This window comes from Heterodontus francisci, chromosome 29 (genome assembly GCF_036365525.1).
Source record: "Heterodontus francisci isolate sHetFra1 chromosome 29, sHetFra1.hap1, whole genome shotgun sequence".
Lineage (NCBI taxonomy): Eukaryota > Metazoa > Chordata > Chondrichthyes > Heterodontiformes > Heterodontidae > Heterodontus > Heterodontus francisci.
Genome location: NC_090399.1, coordinates 15,031,011 through 15,053,491, shown reverse-complemented (window position 1 = coordinate 15,053,491; position 22,481 = coordinate 15,031,011). Strand labels below are relative to the sequence as shown.

At 44.0% G+C, this 22,481-nt stretch overlaps 1 protein-coding gene across 1 annotated transcript; it reads right to left on the bottom strand.

Moving 5' to 3' along the window:
- Positions 1-508: 508 nt before the first annotated feature.
- LOC137345695 (zinc-binding protein A33-like) lies at positions 509-22,254 on the bottom strand. The gene is made up of 6 exons (XM_068008959.1): positions 21,859-22,254; positions 12,187-12,282; positions 9,305-9,538; positions 9,156-9,178; positions 4,608-4,720; positions 509-1,050 (listed from the first exon to the last, which is right to left on the bottom strand). The coding sequence occupies exons 1-6, from the start codon at positions 22,252-22,254 to the stop codon at positions 509-511; spliced, it is 1,404 nt and encodes a 467-aa protein (XP_067865060.1).
- Positions 22,255-22,481: the final 227 nt, after the last annotated feature.

Sequence of the window (22,481 nt, the reverse complement as noted above, 5' to 3'; positions counted from 1 at the left end):
AACCTTCAATCAAGAGAGAAATATACAATCATTTCACACCTGCGACCATCTAGAACTTCAGTCTCAAAAGAATTCAATAGGTTTATCGTAACCTTTCTCCCCCACTAAAAAAACACCTTCCTCTTTCCCTTCTCTATCTGTTCCTTCTTGTGTGCGTATGTGTGTGTGCGTATGTGTGTGTGTGTGCATGTGTGGTCACGAGTGAATGCGTGAGTGGATGCAGTTGTGACAATTTCGAGATAAGCTGCATTGATCATTAAACAATTTACTTTCTGTTCTTAAACCCTACAAGAAAATCTGTCGCTGTCTGGTTATTTGAAAAATAAAACACCAAGGGGCTACGCTCTAACACAAATACACTTGCTGTGGTCAGATGGGGAGTTGAACAGTGAGAACCACCCATGTCACACCACATTACCGTAACATATTCACTAGCCTGATTCAGTTTGATAATCACACCATTCAAACAAATGTTTAACTGTAAATATCTTCTAATCAAGACAGATGTTCACAACTGTAGATGGAAAATCTCTAAGGGTGGTATTTCATCTTGTTTGTTCCAATTGACGCGAAAATAAGGATAAAGCATCTCTTTGAACGTGTCGTTGAATGTATGAATATGTGACATGTCCTCGGCATCATAAAATGACAACTGTCCTTTCCCATAGTCGAGGTAAATACCAATCTTCTCGAGATTGATATCAGGGTTGATGGCGATTTTGTTTTTGCTGTAAGCCCAATAATTTCCCTCATTTGTGTGTTGTATGGTCCAATATCCATGCTCTGGTTTCATTGCTACTTCCACTTTCCTGTTGGCCGATGCTGCAGCCACTCCAAGAAACCAGTCAGCGTCTTCGCCAACGTTTACCTCCCAGTAATGTATTCCTGAGGTAAAGCCCACTGAAGCAACAACGCTGAGGTGGTTGGTAAATCTCACAGGGGTGTCTGATAACTTTGATGGAGTCTCACAATATTCAAGTTTTCGTCCAAGATTTGATGTACAAAGGCGAGGATTTGCTGTTCTCGCATCGAAATGAAGTGCCTTTGGAACTGTAAAGGAATTGGATATAAGCAGGCATTTATATTCTCTTTAAACTTAAGAATATAGGAGAGCAGGGAATGGGAAAAATATTGAGCCCCACCATTGGGCAGATTTCCAGATGTCAAGGCCTTACAGTAGGTGCAAAAGAGATTTGCTCGATTGGTGCCAGAGATGAGGGATGTCAGATATGTGCAGAGACTAGATAAGCTGGAATTGTTCTTCTTAGAACAAAGAATGTTAAGAAGGGAGTTAATAGGGGTTGTCCCAAATTATTAGGGGTTTTGGTGGAGTAGATGGTCAGAAGCTGTTTACATTGGCAGGAGAGTTGTTGATCATAGAGCAGAGGTCTAAGATGATGGGCAAAAGAACCAGGGGGAGATGAGGAGATTTATTTTAATGCAGCAACTTTTTATGATCTAGGATGCATTGCCTGTAAAAGGTGGTGGAAGCAGATACAATAGTAACTTTCACAAGGGAATTGGATATATACTTGCAAAGGAAATATGTGCGTTGTAATGCAAGGCCCCTAACTGCCAAGAATGAGGCACATTAATTTTGTCATGAACATTGATTTTAAACTATTGCTGGAGTGAGAAGATGACTTGTTAAACAGATCAGCCATGGCTGGAAAAGACATTTGCATACTAACAGACATCGAAGGTGAGGAAGCGCATTCCAGAGCCTGCTAAGGAGGATACAATCCACAAGGGCCAGGAGTGGTTAGACCAGCTGATCACATGACTAACTGGCTGTTGCAGGGTTTTCTTTTGAACTGGCCTCAAAGAGTTTGAACTCAGAGTTTCTGTTTGCTCCTGGACTGAGGAGATCTCTCCTGTCTGCTCCCTTCTCTTTCTCACAAGCCTCTGAATCCACTGAAGACACATGAACCCCAAGAGAGAAAAGTCTCCTACAATGTACAGAGTTTAAGAAGAATACTTAGCAAGATCTATCTACAATCCAGGACTCTACAGTGAGCTCGAAGAACCATAACAAAAACTCTTCAGATATTGCTTCAAACTTTTCCACTTTACTTTTCTTCTGCTCGTTTCTGTCTCTATTTGCATGTGTGTATTCCATATGCATGCTAGCATGGATGTGTCGTGTACCCGTAGGCATCAACCAAATTAGAGTTTAAGTTCAAATTTAATAAATTTCAACTTTTCTTCTTTAAACCTAAGAAAACCTGTTTGTGCTGGCATCTTTGCCTTATAATTGCAAAAAGGATTCACCAAGGGGGAGCTAAAAACATGGTGTGTTTAAAATTAAACCTTGTTACAAAAAAGACCAAGTGTAGGCTGAGAAGGACCCCGAGACACTTCTCTCACCGGGTCGTAACAGCATGGCTATGGAAAAGAGCAGGGGAGTGGGACTAATAGGGTGACTGTTTCTGTGGGACATGGGGACCAGTTCTGGGGCAGGAAGCACCTGTTCAAAAGGAACACATTGCACCTCAACAGGACTGGGACCAATGTCCTCGTAGGGAGGTTCACTAGTATGGTTGGGGATGGTTTAAACTAAATTGGCAGGGGGATGGGCACCAGCTAATAGAAGTAGAAAAGAGGAATAAAAGGTGCATAAAGGAGCGACTGTTAGTACTAGAGAAGGAAGAAGTACCATATTGGAGAGGAGCAGACTAAGGAGGACTATGAGGACTACAAAGACAGGTTTAGAATGCAAGCATGTAAATGCACAGAGTGTGGTGAATAAGGTTGGTGAGCTACAAACATAAATAGCCATGTTGGAATGAGCAATAACAGAAATATGGCTTAAAATGGTGAGGACTAGGCGCTTAATATTCAAGGGTACAAAGTGTTCAGAAAAGATAGGGAAGGGAAAAAGGGAGGCGAGGTGGTGGTACTGATTAGGGAAGGCATGGTAATGTGGGAAAGAGAATATGTCCTTGAGGGAGCAAAGGCAGAATCAATTTGGTTAGAGTTGAGAAGCAAAAAGGGTATGATTACACAACTAGGGGTATTCTATAGGCCTCCAGATAGTGAGAGAGAGATAGAGGAGCAAATCTGCAGGGAAATCACAGAGAAATGCAAGAATTATAGTGTGGTGACATTGGGGTCTTTAATTACCCAAATATCAGTTGGCATAATATTGCAGTAAAGGGTAAAGAGGGGGAAGAATTTCTGAAATGTGTTAGGAGAACTTCCTTGACCAGCATGGTCTTGGTCCAACAAGTAAGGAGGCAATGCTGGATCTGGTGCTGGAGAATGAGGTGGGCCAAATGTACAAAGTGTCTGTGGGGAAGCACTTGGGGAAGAGTGATCATTATACCATAAGGCTCAGATGAGTAATGGAGAAGAGTAAGGAACGATCTCAAGTAGAACTTCTAAATTGAAAGAGGGCTAACTTCAGTGAAATGATAGGGGCTCCAGCCAAGGTAAAACGGAACCAAAGTTTTAACAGGAAAAAGTGTAAAGGAACAATAGGTGATATTGAAGGTGGAGATGTTTCAAGTACAGGCAAGGTACATTCCAACAAGGGTGAAAGGTAAGCAAACCAAAGCCAGGGCTCCTGGATGATGAGGGGGACAGAAAATATGACAAAACAAAAAAGAGGGTGTATGATGCATGCCAGTGAAATTTTCAAGTTGAGAGGGGAAGTGAAGAGGAAAATAAGATTGTCAAAGAGAGAATTTGAGAATATAACGGCAGTTAACATAAAAGGGAACCCAAAAATCTACTACCGCATGTAAATAGAAAGCAGGTAGTAAGAAGTGGGGTGGGACCTATTAGAGATAAAGAGGGTGATATATGATTCGAGGTGCAGACCAAGGCTAGAATACTGAATGAGTATTGGTGTTTATGAAGGAAGAGGATGTTGACAAAATATCAGTAGAAGCAGAGATGGCAGAGGGAATAATGGGGTGAAAATTGATAAGAAAGATTTCCTGGAAATGCCGGCTATGCTTAGAGTGGATAAGATGGTCTGGATGGCTTGTATCCCAGGTTGTGAAAGGAAGTGGGAGTGGAGATAGTGGAAGGGCTTGCCATAATCTTCCAATCTTCCCTTGATACGGGGAAGATACCAGAGAGCAAGAGTGGCAAATGTCACACCCTTATTCAAGAAAGGGTGTAAAGACATTCCTAGTAACTACAGGCCAGTCAGTTTAACATCATTGGTTGGTACGGTTTTAGAAACAATAATCAAGGGAAAGCAATCAACTGACACTTGGAAAGGTTTGTGTTAAGTCAGGAGAACCAGCATAGTTTGTAAAAGGCAGATTGTGCTTGACTAATCTGATTGAATTTTTTGATGAAGTAACAGAGCAGGTTGATGAAGGGAAACCAATGGATGTTGTCTCTATAGATTTTAACAAAGATTTTGACAAAGTACCACATATAATGTTACTAGATGAGTAATCCAGAGGCTCGGACTAATGGTCTGGAGACATGGCGCCCTGCCCATGTCCAATTTCACCTGAGTAGTTTACATCCTGAGTGAACTAGTAAAGCCGAAAGTAAAATTCAGAAGCATGTCCCTTTAACAAGCTTTGCACCAAACATAAAGAAGTGTCCATAATTGCAGGAAAGAGAAATTATAATGTTAAATTAACCTGTTTTGATGATATTCTTCATCTGCTTCCAGGCTCCATACTGCAAAGGACCATAGAATTCATCCAAATTGCAAGTTGGGCTATTCAACACTGGATAATAGATTGATTCAGATCTGTAATTGACAAACATTACTGAGCTGAATTCTTTGGAACGATATAATAGTATGTGTCACTACTTCCTGACCAAACCTCTCCTTGTCTTATTTTTGTTTACTGAAGAATTTGCACCCTAACATTAGAGGGCCATACTGGCCTCCAAGTTGACTTCAACACTGCCTGTCTCAAGTCTCCTTTGTGGTCTTTTCAAGGGTAGGTTGATGGGGGCCACTTGTGATAGTTGGAGCCACTTGTAGGCCATTCGTCCCCTCAAGCTTGCTCCGCCATTTGATGAGTTCATGGTTGATCTGATTGTGGCCTCAACTCTACCTTCCTGTCTGCTCCCATAACCCTTGACTCCCTTGTCAATCAAGAATCCATCTAACTCAGCCTTCAAAATATTCAATGACCCAGCCTCCACTGCTCTCTGGGGAACAGAATTGCACAGACCAACATCGTCTGAGGGAAAAAAATTCTCCTCATTTCCATCTTAAATCGGAGTCCCCTTATTTTTAAACTGTGCCCCGTAGTTCTAGTCTCTCTCACAAGGGGAAACATCCTCTCAGCATCTACCCTGTCAAGTCCCCTCAGGATCTCTTATGTTTCATAAGATAAGACAGTGCTCCGAAGATGAATATCTACCTACGACTATTATCACTTGTTGATGTATGGTTTCCACTTCTTCATAGCTTGCCCTGGGTGTCTGTAGCTTGCAGTTATACTTAGGGTTGGAAGTATATGGGGCGAAACTGCCGGAATGCTGACAAAAAAATAGCATCCTGCTATTTCCACCTCTTCTGCTCTTTGATGAAATTATGCAAATATTTAAATAATTGAATGTAATGTGGGATTAGAAAAAATGCCAGAATTAACAGCCTCGAAAAGGCACTGTGATCGATTTCTTTAGTCAGACAGTTGTGATTTTTTGGAATTCTCTATCGAAGAGACCTGTGGATGTTCAGTCCTTGAGCATATTCAAGACTGAGATCTTATTGAATGGTGGAGGAGGCTCGAGGGTCATACAGTCTACACAAGCTCCTACGAACATGCAAACATGCAAATTAGGAGCAGACGTAGGTCATTCGGCCCCTTGAGTCTGCTCCGCCATTCAATAAGATCATGGCCAATCTATTTGTGTTTCGAATTCCACACTCCCATCTACCCCTGATAACCCTTGATTCCCTTGCCTGACAAGAATCTATCTACCTCCGCCTTACAAATATTCAAATGTCCCCTCCTCACCACCTTCTGAGGCAAAGAGTTCCAAAGTCACACAACCCTCTGAGAGAAAACATTTCTCCTCATCTCTGTCCTAAAAGGGAGACTCCTAATTTTAAAAACATGCCCCCTAGTTCTGGACTCACCCACAAGAGGAAACATCCTTTCCACATTCACCTTGTCAAGACCTTTCAGGAACTTATATACTTCAATCAAGTCTCCCCTCACTCTTCCAAACTCCAGTGAAAACAAGCGCAGTCTATTCAACTTTTCCTCATAAGACAACCTGCTCATTCCAGGTATCAATCTAGTAAACCTCCTCTGAACCGCTTCCAATGCATTTACATCTATCCTTAAATAAGGAGACCAAAATTGCACACAGTATTCAAGATGTGGTCTCACCAATGCCCTGTATAACTGAAGCATAACATCCTTACTTTTATTTTCAATTCCTCTCGTAATAAAGGATAGCATTCCATTAGCCTTCTTTATTACTTGCTGTACCTGCTTACTAACTTTTTGTGACTCATGCACTAGAACACTGAGATCCCTCTGCACCTTGGAATTCTGCAGTCATTCTCCATTTAAGTAATACTCTGCTTTTTTATTCTTCCTGCCAAAGTGAACAACTTCACATTTTCCCACAGGATATTCCATCTGCCAGATTGTTGCCCAATCAACCTATCTATATTGGTCTGTAACCTGCTTATGTCCTCTTCACAATATACTTTTCCTACCTATCTTAGTATCATCTGAAAATTTAGCAACTATGCCATCGCTCCCCTCATCTAACTCATTGATATAAATTGTAAAAAGTTGAGGCCCCAGCACAGACCCAGCTACTATATCTTATGTCTTTAAGTAAGTTGAGTAAAGAAGTTGGATATTTGAAATAAGGCACAATTCAAAGTCTGCACGCTGATATTAAATAGCAAACATGATTTTTAAAAAACGTGATAGAATTTCCCCGATCTTCCACTGCAACTTCAGTGGAAACCACAGACCTGGTTCCACTCTTGTCTGTCTAATTGTAGCCAGAGAATCATTTGCAATGGCTTCTCTTCCTGCTTCCACACTGTTACAATTAAATATTGGGAAGAATGAAGCCATTGTTTTCGGTCCCCTCACCAAACTCCGTTCCTTAGCTACCGACTCCACTTCTCTCCCTGGCAACATTCTAAGATTAAGCCAGTCTATTCACATTTGGTGTCACATTTGATCAGAGATGAGCGTCATATTTTTGCCATCTCTAAGACCGCCTATTTCCACCTCCATAGCATCACCCAACTTCGTCCCTGTCTCAGTTCATCTGCTGCTGAAACCCTCATTCATGCCTTCGTTACCGCTAGACTTGACTATTCCAATGCAGTCCTGGTTGGTCTCCCACATTCTACTCTCTGTAAACTTGAGGTCATCCAAAGCACTGCTGCCCATGTCGTAACTCGCACCAAGTCCTGTTCCCCTATCACCTCTGTGCTCACTGACTTACATTGGCTTCTCACACTTGTTTTCAAATCCCTCCATGGCCTCACTGCTCTCTATCTCTGTAATCTCTTCCATCCCCACAGCCCTCCAAGATACCTGTGCTCCTCTGGCTCTTGTGCATCCCTGACTTTAATCACTCCATTGGTAGCCGCACTTCAGTTGCCGAAGCCCCAAGTTCTGGAACAGCCTCCCTACACCTCTCTGCCTCTCTACCTCACTTTCCTCCTTTAAGACACTCCTTGAAACCTACCTCTTTGACCAAGCTTTTGGTCATCTGACCTAATATCTCCTTTTGTGGCTCAGTGTCATACTTTGTTTTATAATACTCTTGTAAAAGCCTTGGGACTTTTTATTAACTAAAGGTGCTATATAAATATAAGTTGTTGTTGACAAAAAAACGTGAATGGCCTGTTTAGCGGTTTATGCCATTTTTTCTGGGGTCTTTATGGCTCAGCCAGTGTAGTTAGTGCAGAAGCAGAACTTAGGTGGAAATTTAACCATAACAGGTTTAGATGGTGTTCAATATAAACACTAAAATAAAAGCAAAACACTGCGGATGCTGGAAATCTGAAATAAAAACAAGAAATGCTGGAATCACTCAGCAGGTCTGGCAGCATCTGTGGAAAGAGAAGCAGAGTTAACGTTTCGGGTCAGTGGCTCTTCTTCGGAACTGACAAATATTAGAAAAGTCACAGGTTATAAGCAAGTGAGGTGGGGGTGGGGCAAGAGATAACAAAGATTTGAAAGAAGTACAAGTAAATCGCTGCTTCACCTGAAAGGAGTGTTTGGGGCCTGGGATAGTGAGGAGATAGGAGGTAAATGGGCAGGTATTACACCTCCTGCAATTGCAGGGGAAGGTGCCCTGGGACGGGGATGAGGTGGTGGGGGTAATGGAGGAGTGGACCAGGGTGTCGCGGAGGAAACGATCCCTTCGGAATGCGGATTTCTTTCAATGTACTTCTTTCAATGTAGTATACTGTATTCGCTGCTCACAATGTGGTCTCCTCTACATTGGGGAGACTAAGCACAGACTGGGTGACTGCTTTGCGGAACATCTCCGCTCAGTCCGCAAGCAGGACCCTGAGCTTCCGGTTGCTTGCCATTTCAACACTCCCCCCTGCTCTCATGCTCACATCTCTGTCCTGGGATTGCTACAGTGTTCCAGTGAACATCAACGCAAGCTCGAGGAACAGCATCTCATTTACCGATTAGGCACACTACAGCCTGCCGGACTGAACATTGAGTTCAATAATTTCAGAGCATGACAGCCCCCCATTTTACTTTCATTTTTAGTTATTTTTTCTTCCTTTTTTTAACATTCTTTTTTACATTTTTTACAATCTTTGTTTTGCATATATTTCATTTCATCCTTGTATGTTCAGTTTGCTTACCCACTGTTTTTTTTCAGGTTTGCACTTGCTGCTGTTCAATATTCAGTGTATTTACACCTAATTTGTACTAATGCTTTGTCTTTCAACACACCATTACATATTGTTTGCCTTTGCTCCGTGACCTTTTGGTCAGCTATGTGGCCTGGTCCAATCTAGACCTCCTTTGTTGTCTCTTGCCCCACCCCCACCTCACTTGCTTATAACCTGTGACTTTTCTAATATTTGTCAGTTCCGATGAAGGGTCACTGACCCGAAACGTTAACTCTGCTTCTCTTTCCACAGATGCTGCCAGACCTGCTGAGTGATTCTAGCATTTCTTGTTTTTATTTCAATATAAACACATTTGGTATACACATACCTCTTCTTAAGACTGCCATATTCCTGTGAAAGAAAGGATATATTATTATTTTGCTTGCTCATTTCTTTCAGAGCGACTGCATAATTTGTAGAATTCAACTCGCGACTGTGAAGTCAAAACATGTCCATTCCAAAATGCTGAAGACTTACCTGTAGTAACTTGTAACTGTCTTGCGAATTTACCACCATGCGTATATCGCGTATTGCTGCTTCCATCTTGTCACAATCTCTTGAAAGCAAAAAAACGTTCTCTTCCAGCTTTTTCAGAACACGATCTTCTTCATCCGCAAGTTTTTGTATGATGGCACATTCTTTCTCATTGAGAAAATAATGCATAGCCTCGAATTGTCCTGCGATATCTTCTCTCAGGCTTTCTGTTGTATCCTGTAGTAGAATGGTGAGTTTGTAACAACATCATCAAAGTTGTCATAGAAATGAATAAGTATTTTATGTAATATTGATAACTTATCCGAAGTATATCAACATTTCATTTTGCCATCACTGTTGAAAATTAGTAGCATGATTGTTTGAAAATATGCTTTTATCTACAGGTACCTGGAAGGATCAACACAATGTACATGGGGCAAGTATAATTTGTTACAATTACTGCAGTCCAAATATGGTGAAATTCATTTTCAATCACATACCGAATATGGATAAAGTTCCAATCGTCCCCCAACATGCATAGTTTTTTGGGGAGGAGAGTTTTATATTTCTACTACCTTTTGTGTGAAAACGTGTTTTCTGATTTTGCTCCTGAATTTCTGAGCTCTAACTTGAATATTATGTCCCCTCATTCTTGATTCCGCAAAGAGCAAATCATTTCTCTGTATCTATCCTATCGAATCTTTTCAACATTCAGTCGCTTGGTAGTACAGAACTTGAATATTGCTGAAAAGAGAGACATGTTGCCAAAGCATTTTTGTCTTGCCCTTATCGGGACAAATGTAAGACTGTCATAATTTAAACGATCACAATTTATACTACAGGAGAAAAGGGTGCTAATTGATCAGCAAGTCTGATTGGCCAAGGTATTGTCATGGAGAACGCAAGCGGGAACTACAAGTGACCCAAGCTTCTGGATAATTCAAAAAGATGCAAGGCTTGGAACATACTCCTTTTGTTTGCACAGAATGGGTCTCTACTTATGTATGTATGTTGCTTCTAGCAAGCGTAAATGAGCCACGTCACAAACTCGGTGGATTATCTTACATTGGTTGCTGTGTAGCTATTAGTGCCCTCAGGATCGTTCAGCAAGTGCTGCCCAATCGCGGACTCATATCTAACCTTCAGTGAACAGATGACTCAGCAAAAATAAATTGTGGTCGATCCTATACAATTACTTGTGATTAATATGATCCTTGCTTCATTATGTTAATTTAAACTCTGTTACCATTCTCAACTTTATGAGCCCGCAGCTAATTATTGAATGCACAATAACCTGTTAGCTTCCGGATAAATATCTCAACCCAACATACATTTAGCACAACATTCTCAGTTCATTCTTGCCAGTTATTCGTGAGACATCTAGTAAAATGGAAATTTGATGAATTAGGAGGTGAATGTGAGCAGGCTATGTAATTGGAACCCAAGATGGAACTAAATGTAACTTTCCCGATATTACTGAGTAAGGGAGCCTTTCCCCTCAGGTAGCATGGGGTGTAGTCGAATCTAACATGCCAGGAGGGAAGCCAGCACGATTGGGTGGAATGTTGGATTTAGACCCTGCCCAATATTGATCTTCATTGGTTTCAGTGGTGAATGAAATCAGGTGACCTGGTTGCACCAGATCTCACCAGTTTCCCGACAGGCAGGTTAGGTCCTCCCAAAAAACACACATACGTGCAATTAAGAACCTTTCTGAACCACACTGAGAGAGAAAGACAGGTGAAATTCAATATTGGTGAGGCCCAAAGTGGGGAGTAGAGGAGTGGCAGCCCACTAGATAACACTGCAGTCATCAAAAAGTAAAATCGGGTACTCTGTAAAGCAATCAGATGAACCATTGGCCGGAATTTTACATCCCCCCAAAACAGCGGGCTGGTGGCGGGGGGGTTGGGAGGGCGTAAAATGGAGTGGGAGGCTCCCACCTCCACTGCCAAGTTACACAGGGCGGCAGCGGCGAGAAACAGCTACCTTGCCCCAGGCCAATCAAGGCCCTTAAGTGGCCAATTGTCTTCCTCTTGAGGGTCTCTGCCCACTGCCATGGGTATCTTACATTTGGCGGGTGGCCGAGGCCTCAAAAAACCAATCTGATAAAACTAGGCGGCCTTCTGGGAGGCTGGGGGCCCTCCTTTTTGGGCACACTGTGCCCCACGGAGGGCCGCCCCCAAAGCCCAACCGCCCCCAACGCACAAAACGCTTCCTGACCCACCCTTGCCTCGCCAGGGCCCAACAGGTTTCCCTAGCGAGGCCCGAAAAACCTACCTCTTTTCTGGGGCCGGCCGTCATCTTCCTCCTGCAGCTGCGTGTTATCCCAGTAGTGGCCACCACTCCCGGTGGTGCTGCTGGGGTGAAGAGCTGCCGGCCCGCTGATTGGCTGTCAGCTCCATTAGGCGGGACTTCCTGCCACAGTGAAGTGGAAGTCCCGCCCAAGACCAATTCAGGGCCAGGGGACCGTAAAATCTGGTCTTGCTCCCCGGGTCCGGCGGAATCGCCAATGACTTTTCGGCCAGTGGATGGGTCCCCACCACAGACCGTAAAAATCAGCCCATTGATATCAGTTTGGTGCCACTGCAGAAGTTGAATTGCACCCTTAGAGAGTGTAACCAGTATTGAATCCACCACTCATCTGATTCACCCCTCCCTCACCTCCACCCACTCCAATATTCCATTTCATTGACTTAAATGGAATTGATTATTGGGCTGGGGACATAACAATAATGCCCGATTCGTACCTCTGCCGAAGATGCTGCCATTTCTTCTCCTTCACGTTAATAAAGGGTCAGAAACAATTACAAGGTACAATGGAAAATAGTTATCGCCTGGAGATTGTGGTGCACAGCAAGTGAATGCACTCTTCAGAAACTCACCAATAGTTCAGAAATCGTCTGCCCCTGTGCCATGCGCATGATTATACGGTCTTTAACCTCCTCTTCGAGCAATGTAATCGAATGTTTCAGTAGATCCTGTAAAACACACGTCAGAATATAGTAAACAATTTGTTTCTATTTAGAAGTGGGAATTGTGCATTGCTTATATTAATGGAATGGTCTGAGAGTAGTCAATTTCAACCTAAACCATATTGATGGGATTGGGCGGCACACTGTTGAAGTCAATGGAAACTAATATTGGGGAGCGTGTAAAAACTAGTGTTCCACCCTATCCCATGGGCATCCCACCTAGAGAGCTAGGTTATAATTACTGCCTAGGAAAATGCTGTTCTACCAATGAATTAGATTATGGACAGTCTGTTCATCAACTCCCTTGCCTGGCAAAAATCAAGTTCCAGATTTCCATTTGCCCGCTGGGTGAAAAACTGTCTTGACTTGAGTTCTGAATGCCTCGAGAAAATTTTAAGATTGTGCTCTTGTTCTGGATTCCTCCACCAAAGGAAATAGTTACTTTGTGTCTACCCTATTGACTCACTTAAAAATGTTAAAAACCTTGAATATATCACCCATCAACCTTCGAAACTCAAGGGAGTACAAGCCAAGTTTTTTTTTTATTCGTTCATGGGATGTGGGCATCGCCGGCTAGGCCAGCAATTATTGCCCATCTCTAATTGCCCTTGAGAGGCACCACCTTGAGGTGGTGAGCTGCCTTTTCGAACCGCTGCAGTCCATGTGGGGTAGGTACACCCACAGTGCTGTTAGGAAGGGAGTTCCAGGATTTCGACCCAGCAACAGTGAAGGAAAGGTGATATAGTTCCAAGTCAGGATGGTGTGTGGCTTGGAGGGGAAATTGCAGGTGGTGGTGTTTCCATGCATCTGCTGCTCTAGTTCTTCTCGGGGATACAGGCTGTAGGTTTAGAAGGTGCTGTCAAAGGAGCCTTGGTGCATTGTAACCTTTCTTATCATAATTAACTCTTTAAGCTCTGATACTGTTCTAGTAAATCTGCACTGCATTCCCTATATTTTTATTGAGATGCGGTGACCAAAACTGAATGTAGTGCTCCAAACAGGGTCTAACCAAGGTTCTATACAACTGATGCATAACTTCCATCCCTTGGTATTCTAGTCCCCGAAAGCCAATATTCCATTAGTCTGTTTGATTACTTTACGTGCCTGTCTCTTCGGGATTTTGGCAATTACTGCATCACAGTTACGATGAATGAGCCACTGAATTTCAGCACCTTGTGACAATTTTAACTTAATCTGGCCATTGGCAAACAGACAGGGTTGGATACAATGCTGATTTTACTTTCCCACTGGTTTTACTCTCCCTTGAAGTTGAAGGAGAGTAATATTGGGCTGCATGATGAGCTAAGTTAAAATTAGCCCCCAGGTGGTGTTTAGCATTGCTTCCAGGAAGAAAACGTTCATCCACATTAAAGTTATAAACCCACCCTCAGAGCCTTATTTAAAACCAGTTCATAAGTGCTGGCGGCTGTTATGTATGGCTGACATTGAATTGTGCTGATTTAATTGAAGGCTTCCTTGCGGAGGTTTAACACATGTGACTGGAAGTTCCACACGATTTTCTCAATCAAGAGATTGGCAGCCTCTAATTTAACATTGGGAGATCACCAGCACCCCCGTGGACATTCAGGGACTCCAACCTTAAAGTCGCACTCAATGTTAAATAGTATAAGGGTGAAGTGGGGCTAATTAGGGACGAAAAAGGAGACCTACACATGGAGGCAAAGAACAGGGCTGAGGTACTAAATGAGTACTTTGCATCAGTGTTTACCGAGGAAGAAGATGCTGTCAAAGTCATAGCGAAAGAGGAAGTAGTTGAGATACCAGATGGGCTAAAATTTGATAAGGAGGAGTCATTTCAAGATGTGCAAGTGTGTAGCTGCACAGCAATGAGGAAGGTGCTCTACAGGGAACAAACAGGCATTGTACAAGCAACATTTCCTTGAAGATACCCATGCAAGGCCCCGCATTGATCTTAAAGGGACCACGCAGTGCAACAAGCTGGCCACGCACAGCGAACAGAGGTCAGAGAGAACATTGAAGAAAAGGTACTAGAACGGCTGGCTGTACTTAAAGTACAGATGGGATGTATCCAAGGATGCTGAGGGAACATAAGAAATAGGAGCAGGAGTGGGCCATATGGCCTGTTGAGCTTGCTTCACCATTCAATGTGATCATGACTGACCTTGGACTTCAACACCACTTTCCCGCTCGTTACCCATATCCCTTGATTTCCTGAGAGACCAAAAATCTGTCTATCCCAGCCTTAAATATATTCAAAAATCCTCTGGGGTACCAAATTGCAAAGATTCATAACACTTTAAGCGGAGAAATTTCTCCTCATCTCAGTCCTAAATGATCAGCCCTTTATTCTGAAACTGTACCCCCATGATCTAGATTCCCCAGCCAGGGGAAATAACGCATTAGTATCTACCCTGTCCAGCCCCTTCATAATCTTGAATGTTTCAATGAGATCACCTCTCATTCTTCTAAATTCCAGAGTATGTAGGCCCAATTTACTCAGCCTCTCATCACAAGACAACCCTCTCATCCCAGGGACCGATCTAGTGAACTTTTGCTGTACTGCCTCCAATTCAAGTCTATCCTTCCTTCAATATGGAGACCAAAACTGTACCCAGTATTCCATTCATAGATACATTATGCTTTGTCTCTTCATCTAAGTCATTAAAATAGTTTGTAAATATCTGAGGCCCTAGTGCTCCATCAGTCACAGCCTGCAAATGTGAAAATGCCCCATTTATCCCTACTCTTTGCTTCCTGTCCATTAACCAATCCTCTATCCATGTTAATATGTCACCCCCAACTCCATGAACCCTTATCTTGTGTATTAATCTTTTGTGTGCCACCTTATAGAATGCCTTTTGTAAATCCAAGTATACTATATCTACAGGTTCCCCTTTATCTACCCTATTAGTTCTCTTTCTCTTTGGCCTCCTTGTCTTGAGAGACAATGGGTAAGTGCCTGGAGGTGGTCAGTGGTTTGTGGAGCAGCGCCTGGAGTGGCTATAAAGGCCAATTCTAGAGTGACAGACTCTTCCACAGGTGCTGCAGATAAAATTGGTTGTCAGGGCTGTTACACAGTTGGCTCTCTCCTTGCGCTTCTGTCTTTTTTCCTGCCAACTGCTAAGTCTCTTCGACTCACCACGCTTTAGCCCCGCCTTTATGGTTGCCCGCCAGCTCTGGCGATCACTGGCAACTGACTCCCACGACTTGTGATCAATGTCGCAGGACTTCATGTTGCGTTTTCAGACGTCTTTAAAGTGGAGCCATGGATGGCCGGTGGGTCCGGTACCAGTGGCGAGCTCGCTGTACAATGTGTCTGGGGATCCTGCCATCTTCTATGCGGCTCACATGGCCAAGCCATCTCAGGCGCCGCTGGCTTAGTAGGGTGTATATGCTGGGGATGTTGGCCGCCTCAAAGACTTCTGTGTTGGAGATACGGTCCTGCCACCTGATGCCAAGGATTCTCCGGAGGCAGCGAAGATGGAATGAATTGAGACGTCGCTCTTGGCTGACGTATGTTGTCCAGGCCTCGCTGCCGTAGAGCAAGGTACTGAGGACACAGGCTTGATACACTTGGCCTTTTGTGTTCCGTGTCAGTGCACCATTTTCCCACACTCTCTTGGCCAGTCTGGACATAGCAGAGGAAGCCTTTCCCATGCGCTTGTTTAATTCTGCATCGAGAGACAGGTTACTGGTAATAGTTGAGCCTAGGTAGGTGAACTCTTGAACCACTTCCAGAGCGTGGTCGCCGATATTGATGGATGGAGCATTTCTGACGTCCTGTCCCATGATGTTCGTTTTCTTGAGGCTGATGGTTAGGCCAAATTCATTGCAGGCAGCCGCAAACCTTTCGATGAGTCTCTGCAGACACTCTTCAGTGTGAGATGTTAATGCACCCGACTAGTTACATCCTCATAAAGCTCTAATAAATTTGTTAAACAGGATTTTTCTTTCATAAAACCACATTGACGTGTTCTAAATCATACTATGATTTTCTAAGTATATTGTTAAGACTTCCTTAATAATATATTCCAGCACTTTCCTGATGACTGATGTCAGGCTAACTGACCTGTAGTCCCCTGTGTTCTTTCTCCCTCCTTTCTTAAATAGCGGTGTTAAATTTGCTAACTTCCATTCTGCTGGGACCTTTCCAGAATCTAGGGAACTTATGAAAATCATAGTCAGCGCATCAACTATCTCTGCAACTATCTCTTTTAGAAGCCTAGAATTTAAGCTATCAGGTCCTGGAGATTTGTCAGATGTTAGTCCCTTGAGTTTCTCCAGTACTTCTTCTCTACTGATGTTAATTACCTTAATTTCCTCATTCTTATTTGCCCCTAGGTTACCGTCTACTTTTAGCATGTAACTTGTGCCTTCTATTGTGAATAAAGACACAAAATCTTTGTTCATTGTCTCTGTAATTTCCTCACTCCCCATGATAATTTCTCCTGTCTCTGTTTCTTAGCGACCAACATTTACTTTAGCTACTCTCTTCCTTTTTATATACTTGTAAAAACTCTTACAATCTGTTTCTATACTGCTGGCTAGTTTATTCTCATTCTACATTTTCCTTTTCTATTAACTTTTTTTTGGTGGCCCTTTTCTGGTTTCTAAAACATTCCCAATCCTTAGACTTACTACTATTCTTTGCAAAATTCTAAGTTTCTTCTTTTAATCTAATACTATCTTTAACCTCCACAGTAAGTCATGCATAGATATTTTGTACTGAGTATTTGTTTTTCAATTGAACGTATTTTTGTTGAACATTTTGAATTGTTTCTTTGCATGTTTTGAACAAGGGTTTATTTACTGCCTTTTAGTGTATTTACCCAATCTACCTTAGCCAGTTCTCTCTTCATTCTACAGGTTTTATTTTAGTTTAAGATTCTTGTTTGTAATTGGTGCGTGTGGTTTTCAAACTTAAGGTGGAATTCAATTGTATTATGATCACTATTTTCCAGTGAATCTTTTACTATGATATTACTAATTAACCCTGTCTCATTGCAAAAACTAGATCTAAAATAACTTTAAGCCTAGTTGGTTTCACAACATATTTCTCCAGGGCGGCACAGTGGCGCAGTGTAGGGCGGCACAGTGACGCAGTGGTTAGCAACGCAGCCTCACAGCTCCAGCGACCCGGGTTCAATTCTGGGTACTGCCTGTGTGAAGTTTACAAGTTCTCCCTGTGTCTGCGTGGGTTTCCTCCGGGTGCTCCGATTTCCTCCCACAGCCAAAAGACTTGCAGGTTGATAGGTAAATTGGCCATTATAAATTGCCCCTAGTATAGGTAGTTGGTAGGGGAATATAGGAACAGGTGAGGATGTGGTAGGAATATGGGATTAGTGTAGGATTAGTATAAATGGGTGGTTAATGGTCGGCACAGACTCGGTGGGCCGAAGGACCTGTTTCAGCGCTGTATCTCTAAATCAAAAATCTAAATCAAAATTGAGACAGTCATGAAAGAATTCTACAAACTCATCTTCAAACCACTTTTGCCCAGTTTGATTGGTCCAGTCTATAAAGTCCCCCACAATTATTACATTTCCAATTAAAGTTCCCATTCAAGTAAAGGTGGAATTGCAGAGGCACTGGCCATAGCCTTCCAATCCTCCTTAGATAGACAGGTGGCGCCAGAGGACTGGAGAAATGCAAATGTTACACCCTGTTCAAAACAAAGGGTGCAAGGATAAACCCAGTAACTACAAGCTAGTCGGTTTAACCTCAGTGGTGCTTATAGACAAGGAAATGCAGGAGAAAATCAACAGTCACTTAGACAAACGTGGATTAATTAAGGAAAGCCAGTATGCTTTTATTGAATGCAAATCATGTTCAACTAACTTGATTGAGTTTTCTGATGAGGTAACAAAGATGGTTGATAAGAGTAATGCAGGTGATGTGGTGCATTTGAACTTCCAAAAGGCATTTGATAAAGTGTCACATAATAGACTCGCCCACAACGAGTCTATGGAATGAAAGGAACAGTGGCAGCATAGATAGGAAGTTAGCTGAGTGACAGGAAACAGAGAGTACTGGTGAACGGTTATTTTTTGGACCAGAGGAAGGCATGCAGTGGTGTTGGTACTAGGCCCACTGTTTTTTTGTTATTTATTAATTAATTAGATTTGGGTGTATGAGGCATAATTCCAAGATTTGCAGAGGACACAAAACTTCAAATTCTAATGAACTGTGAGGAAAATACTGATAGACTTCAAGAGGACATAGACAGGCTGGTGGAATGGGTGGACATGTGGCAGATGAAATTTAATGCAGAGAAGTGCAAAGGGATACATTTTGGTTGAAAGAATGATGGGAGGTAATATAAATTAAAGAGTACAGTTCTAAAGGAGGTGCAGGAACAGAGGTTGTACCTGCATCAATCACTGAAGGTGTCAGGGCAGGTTGAGAAAGTGTTTTAGAAAGCATAGGGGATCCTGGATTTTAATGAATAGAAGCATAGAGTAGAAAAGCAAGAAGATATGATGAACCTTTATAAAACACGAGTTCAGCCTCAACTGTAGTATTGTCCGGGTGCAGAAAACAAAATGACCAGAATGGTTCCAGGAATGAGAGACTTCAGCGAAGTGGATAGATTGGAGAAGCTGGGCTTGCTCTCCTTAAAGGAGAGGATTGAGAGGAGATTTGATTGATGTGTTCAAAATCATGAGGCCTCTGGCAGAAGGTTCCAGAACCAGAGGACACAGATTTAAAGTGATTCACAAAAGAACCAAAGGCAACATGAGGAATTTGTTTTTTACTCAGTGAGTGGTTAGGATCTGGAATGCACTGTCTGAGAGTGTGGTGGAGGCAGGTTCAGTGATGGCTTTCAAGTGGGGAATTTGATAAGGACCTGAAGGGAACATATAGTGGAGGACTATGGGGAAAAGAGCTGGAGAGACGGAATCGCTAAATTAGAGTCATAGAGAGATACAGCACTGAAACAGGCCCTTTGACCCACCAAGTCTGTGCTGACCATCAAACACCCATTTATACGAATCCTACATTAATCCCATATTCCCTGCCTCATTCCCACCTTCCCTCAATTCTCCTACCACCTACCTACATGAGGGGCAATTTACAATGGCCAATTTACCTATCAACCTGCAAACCTTTGGCTGTGGGAGGAAACCGGAGCACCTGATGGAAACCCATGCAGTCACAGGGAGAACTTGCAAACTCCACACAGGCAGTACCCAGAACCGAACTTGCTCCCGCCCCACTGGCCACTTGCTCCAGGCCTCGGGGCTTTCTCCCCCTTCCTCCCCACCAGCCACTTCCCCCGCTCAGCCGCTCGCTCGAGACCTCACCACTGCTCCCCCGCCCAACTCCCCTCAGCTGATTGCTCCCTGCTCCTCGCTACCGCCCCTTCGCCCCCAAAACCCCGCTCACCGGGCACTCGCTCCTTGCTTGCTCCCTTCCAGCCGCTAACTCTAGGCCGCGTCACTTCCCTCCTCTCGGCCATTCGCTCCTACGTCATCCTTCGGGCGGTGTGGGAGAACGATTGAAAGTGGGAGCGAGTGGCCGAGAAGAGGAAAGCGGCATGGCCTGGAGCTAGCGTCTGGAGGTGGGGGGAAGGGGGGAGTGAGTGGCCAGAGAGCAGGGTGGCGGCGGGGGGCGGGGGGGGGGGGGGGGTGGCGGCGGGGGGCAGCAGTGATGAGGTGTGGAGCAACAGGCTGACGGAGGGGGCGAACCGGCTTAAAAGAAGACAGCGGGGATTCAGCGGTGAGAAGACGAGCGCAGGAGGGGCCGATAGAGAGACGCTCAATGGCAAGGGGGGAGCGGAGGACTGTTGGGAGTTGGATAGAGGCAGCAATGGCAGCCATTGAGTGTATTTTCCGGTGCCATTTGTTTTTCTGTGATAAATTGAGCAGCGCCATCTTTAATCCTGGCAGCTGCCTGATGGTGGCAGACAGTGACAGTGGAAGAGGCTGCATTTGCACATGTGCTAGTACTGCGCCACCTGGTGGTTGCATTGTCAGCAAACGCAGCCTAAAATTAATGATCGCAAAACTGGGGACTAAATCGGAGATTTCCCGAATTGTATCCCCTGCCTGCGCTAGAAGATTGTGGAAGACAGTGCAAACACGAACGATGTGAAATTATTACACCCCATGTTCTTTTTAAGCAGTAGGTATTTGCTAGATATTAATTACCTTCCCTTCCTCGACTTCTCTGTCTCCATCTCTGGGGATAGGTTGTCTACTAATATCCATTATAAGCCCACCGACCCCCACAGCTACCTCGACTACACTTCTTCACACCCTACCTGCTGTAAGGACTCCATTCCATTCTCCCAGTTTCTCCGTCTCCGACGCATCTGCTCTGATGATGCTACCTTCCATGACGGTGCTTCTGATATGACCTCCTTTTTCCTCAACCGAGGATTTCCCCCCACTGTGGTTGACAGGGCCCTCAACCGTGTCCGGCCCATTCCCCGCACCTCTACCCTCACCCCTTTCCCTCCCTCCCAGAACCGTGACAGGGTTCCCCTTGTCCTCACTTTCCACCCCATCAGCCTCCATATCCAAAGGATCATCCTCCGCCATTTCTGCCACCTCCAGCGTGATGCCACCACCAGTCGCATCTTCCCCTCCCTTCCCCTGTCAGCATTCCGAAGGGATCGTTCCCTCCGCGACACCCTGGTCCACTCCTCCATTACCCCCACCACTTCGTCCCCGTCCCCGTCCCATGGCACCTTCCCCTGCAATCACAGGAGGTGTAATACCTGCCCATTTACCTCCTCTCTCCTCACTACCCCAGGCCCCAAACACTCCTTTCAGGTGAAGCAGCGATTTACTTGTACTTCTTTCAATGTAGTATACTGTATTCGCTGCTCACAATGTGGTCTCCTCTACATTGGGAGACCAAGCGCAGACTGGGTGACCGCTTTGCGGAACACCTCCGCTCAGTCCGCAAGCAGGACCCTGAGCTTCCGGTTGCTTGCCATTTCAACACTCCCCCCTGCTCTCATGCTCACATCTCTGTCCTGGGATTGCTGCAGTGTTCCAGTGAACATCAACGCAAGCTCGAGGAACAGCATCTCATTTACCGATTAGGCACACTACAGCCTGCCGGACTGAACATTGAGTTCAATAATTGCAGAGCATGACGGGCCCCCATTTTACTTTTATTTTTAGTTATTTTTTCTTCCTTTTTTTACATTCTTTTTTACAATCTTTTTTTTGCATTTATTTCATTTCATCTTAGTTTGTTCAGTTTGCTTACCCACTGTTTTTTTTCAGGTTTGCACTTGCTGCTGTTCAATATTCAATGTATTTACACCTAATCTGTACTAATGCTTTGTCTTTCAACACACCATTAACATATTGTTTGCCTTTGCTCCGTGACCTTTTGGTCAGCTATGCGGCCTGGTCCAATCTGGACCTCCTTTGTTATCTCTTGCCCCAACCCCACCTCACTTGCTGATAACCTGTGACTTTTCTAATATTTGTCAATTCCGAAGAAGGGTCACTGACCCGAAACGTTAACTCTGCTTCTCTTTCCACAGATGCTGCCAGACCTGCTGAGTGGTTCCAGCATTTCTTGTTTTTATTTCAGATTTCCAGCATCCGCAGTATTTTGCTTTTATGTTATATTAATTACCTTGTATTCGTTATCGGCGTCAACTTTGGGAAGGTAAGTGTGGGATTTGTGATCCGGGGAGAGTGCACACATCAAACAAATCAGCTGGTTGTCGTCCCGACAGAAGAGTTTCAATTCTTCCTTATGTCTCACACATTGCAGCTTGTCCGCCTGTGCTTCCGCATTAGTGCGGAGTTCCAGCACTCCCTCGATGAGGTTGGCCAGTTGCAGATTGGGATAAAGCGAATCCTCCTCAAACTCTTCTCGGCAGTGCGGGCACAGTGGCTCCTCCGACTCTTCTATGTGTCTTTGTATGCAGACTCGACAGAAATTGTGGCCGCATCTTAGCAACACCGGGTCTTGATACACATCCAGGCAAATGGAGCAACTTAAATCTCTGTCCAGATTTGTAGCCATTTCTGTACCTCCCCCGAAGTCAGTCTGAGAGTTTGGTGTCTGTACCGCCACCTTTTGTTGGCTGGGAGGGAAAGTTACAGCGGATTGTACCTGGCTAATCTGATCGATACCTGACAGGCAGCTGACCTGATCGGTATTTACAATGCTATGTACATGTCATGTATCTAAGGAGTGACTGTGGGTTAAATATAGTGCTCGTTCATTGGTAGATTCGCCTGATAAAAAAA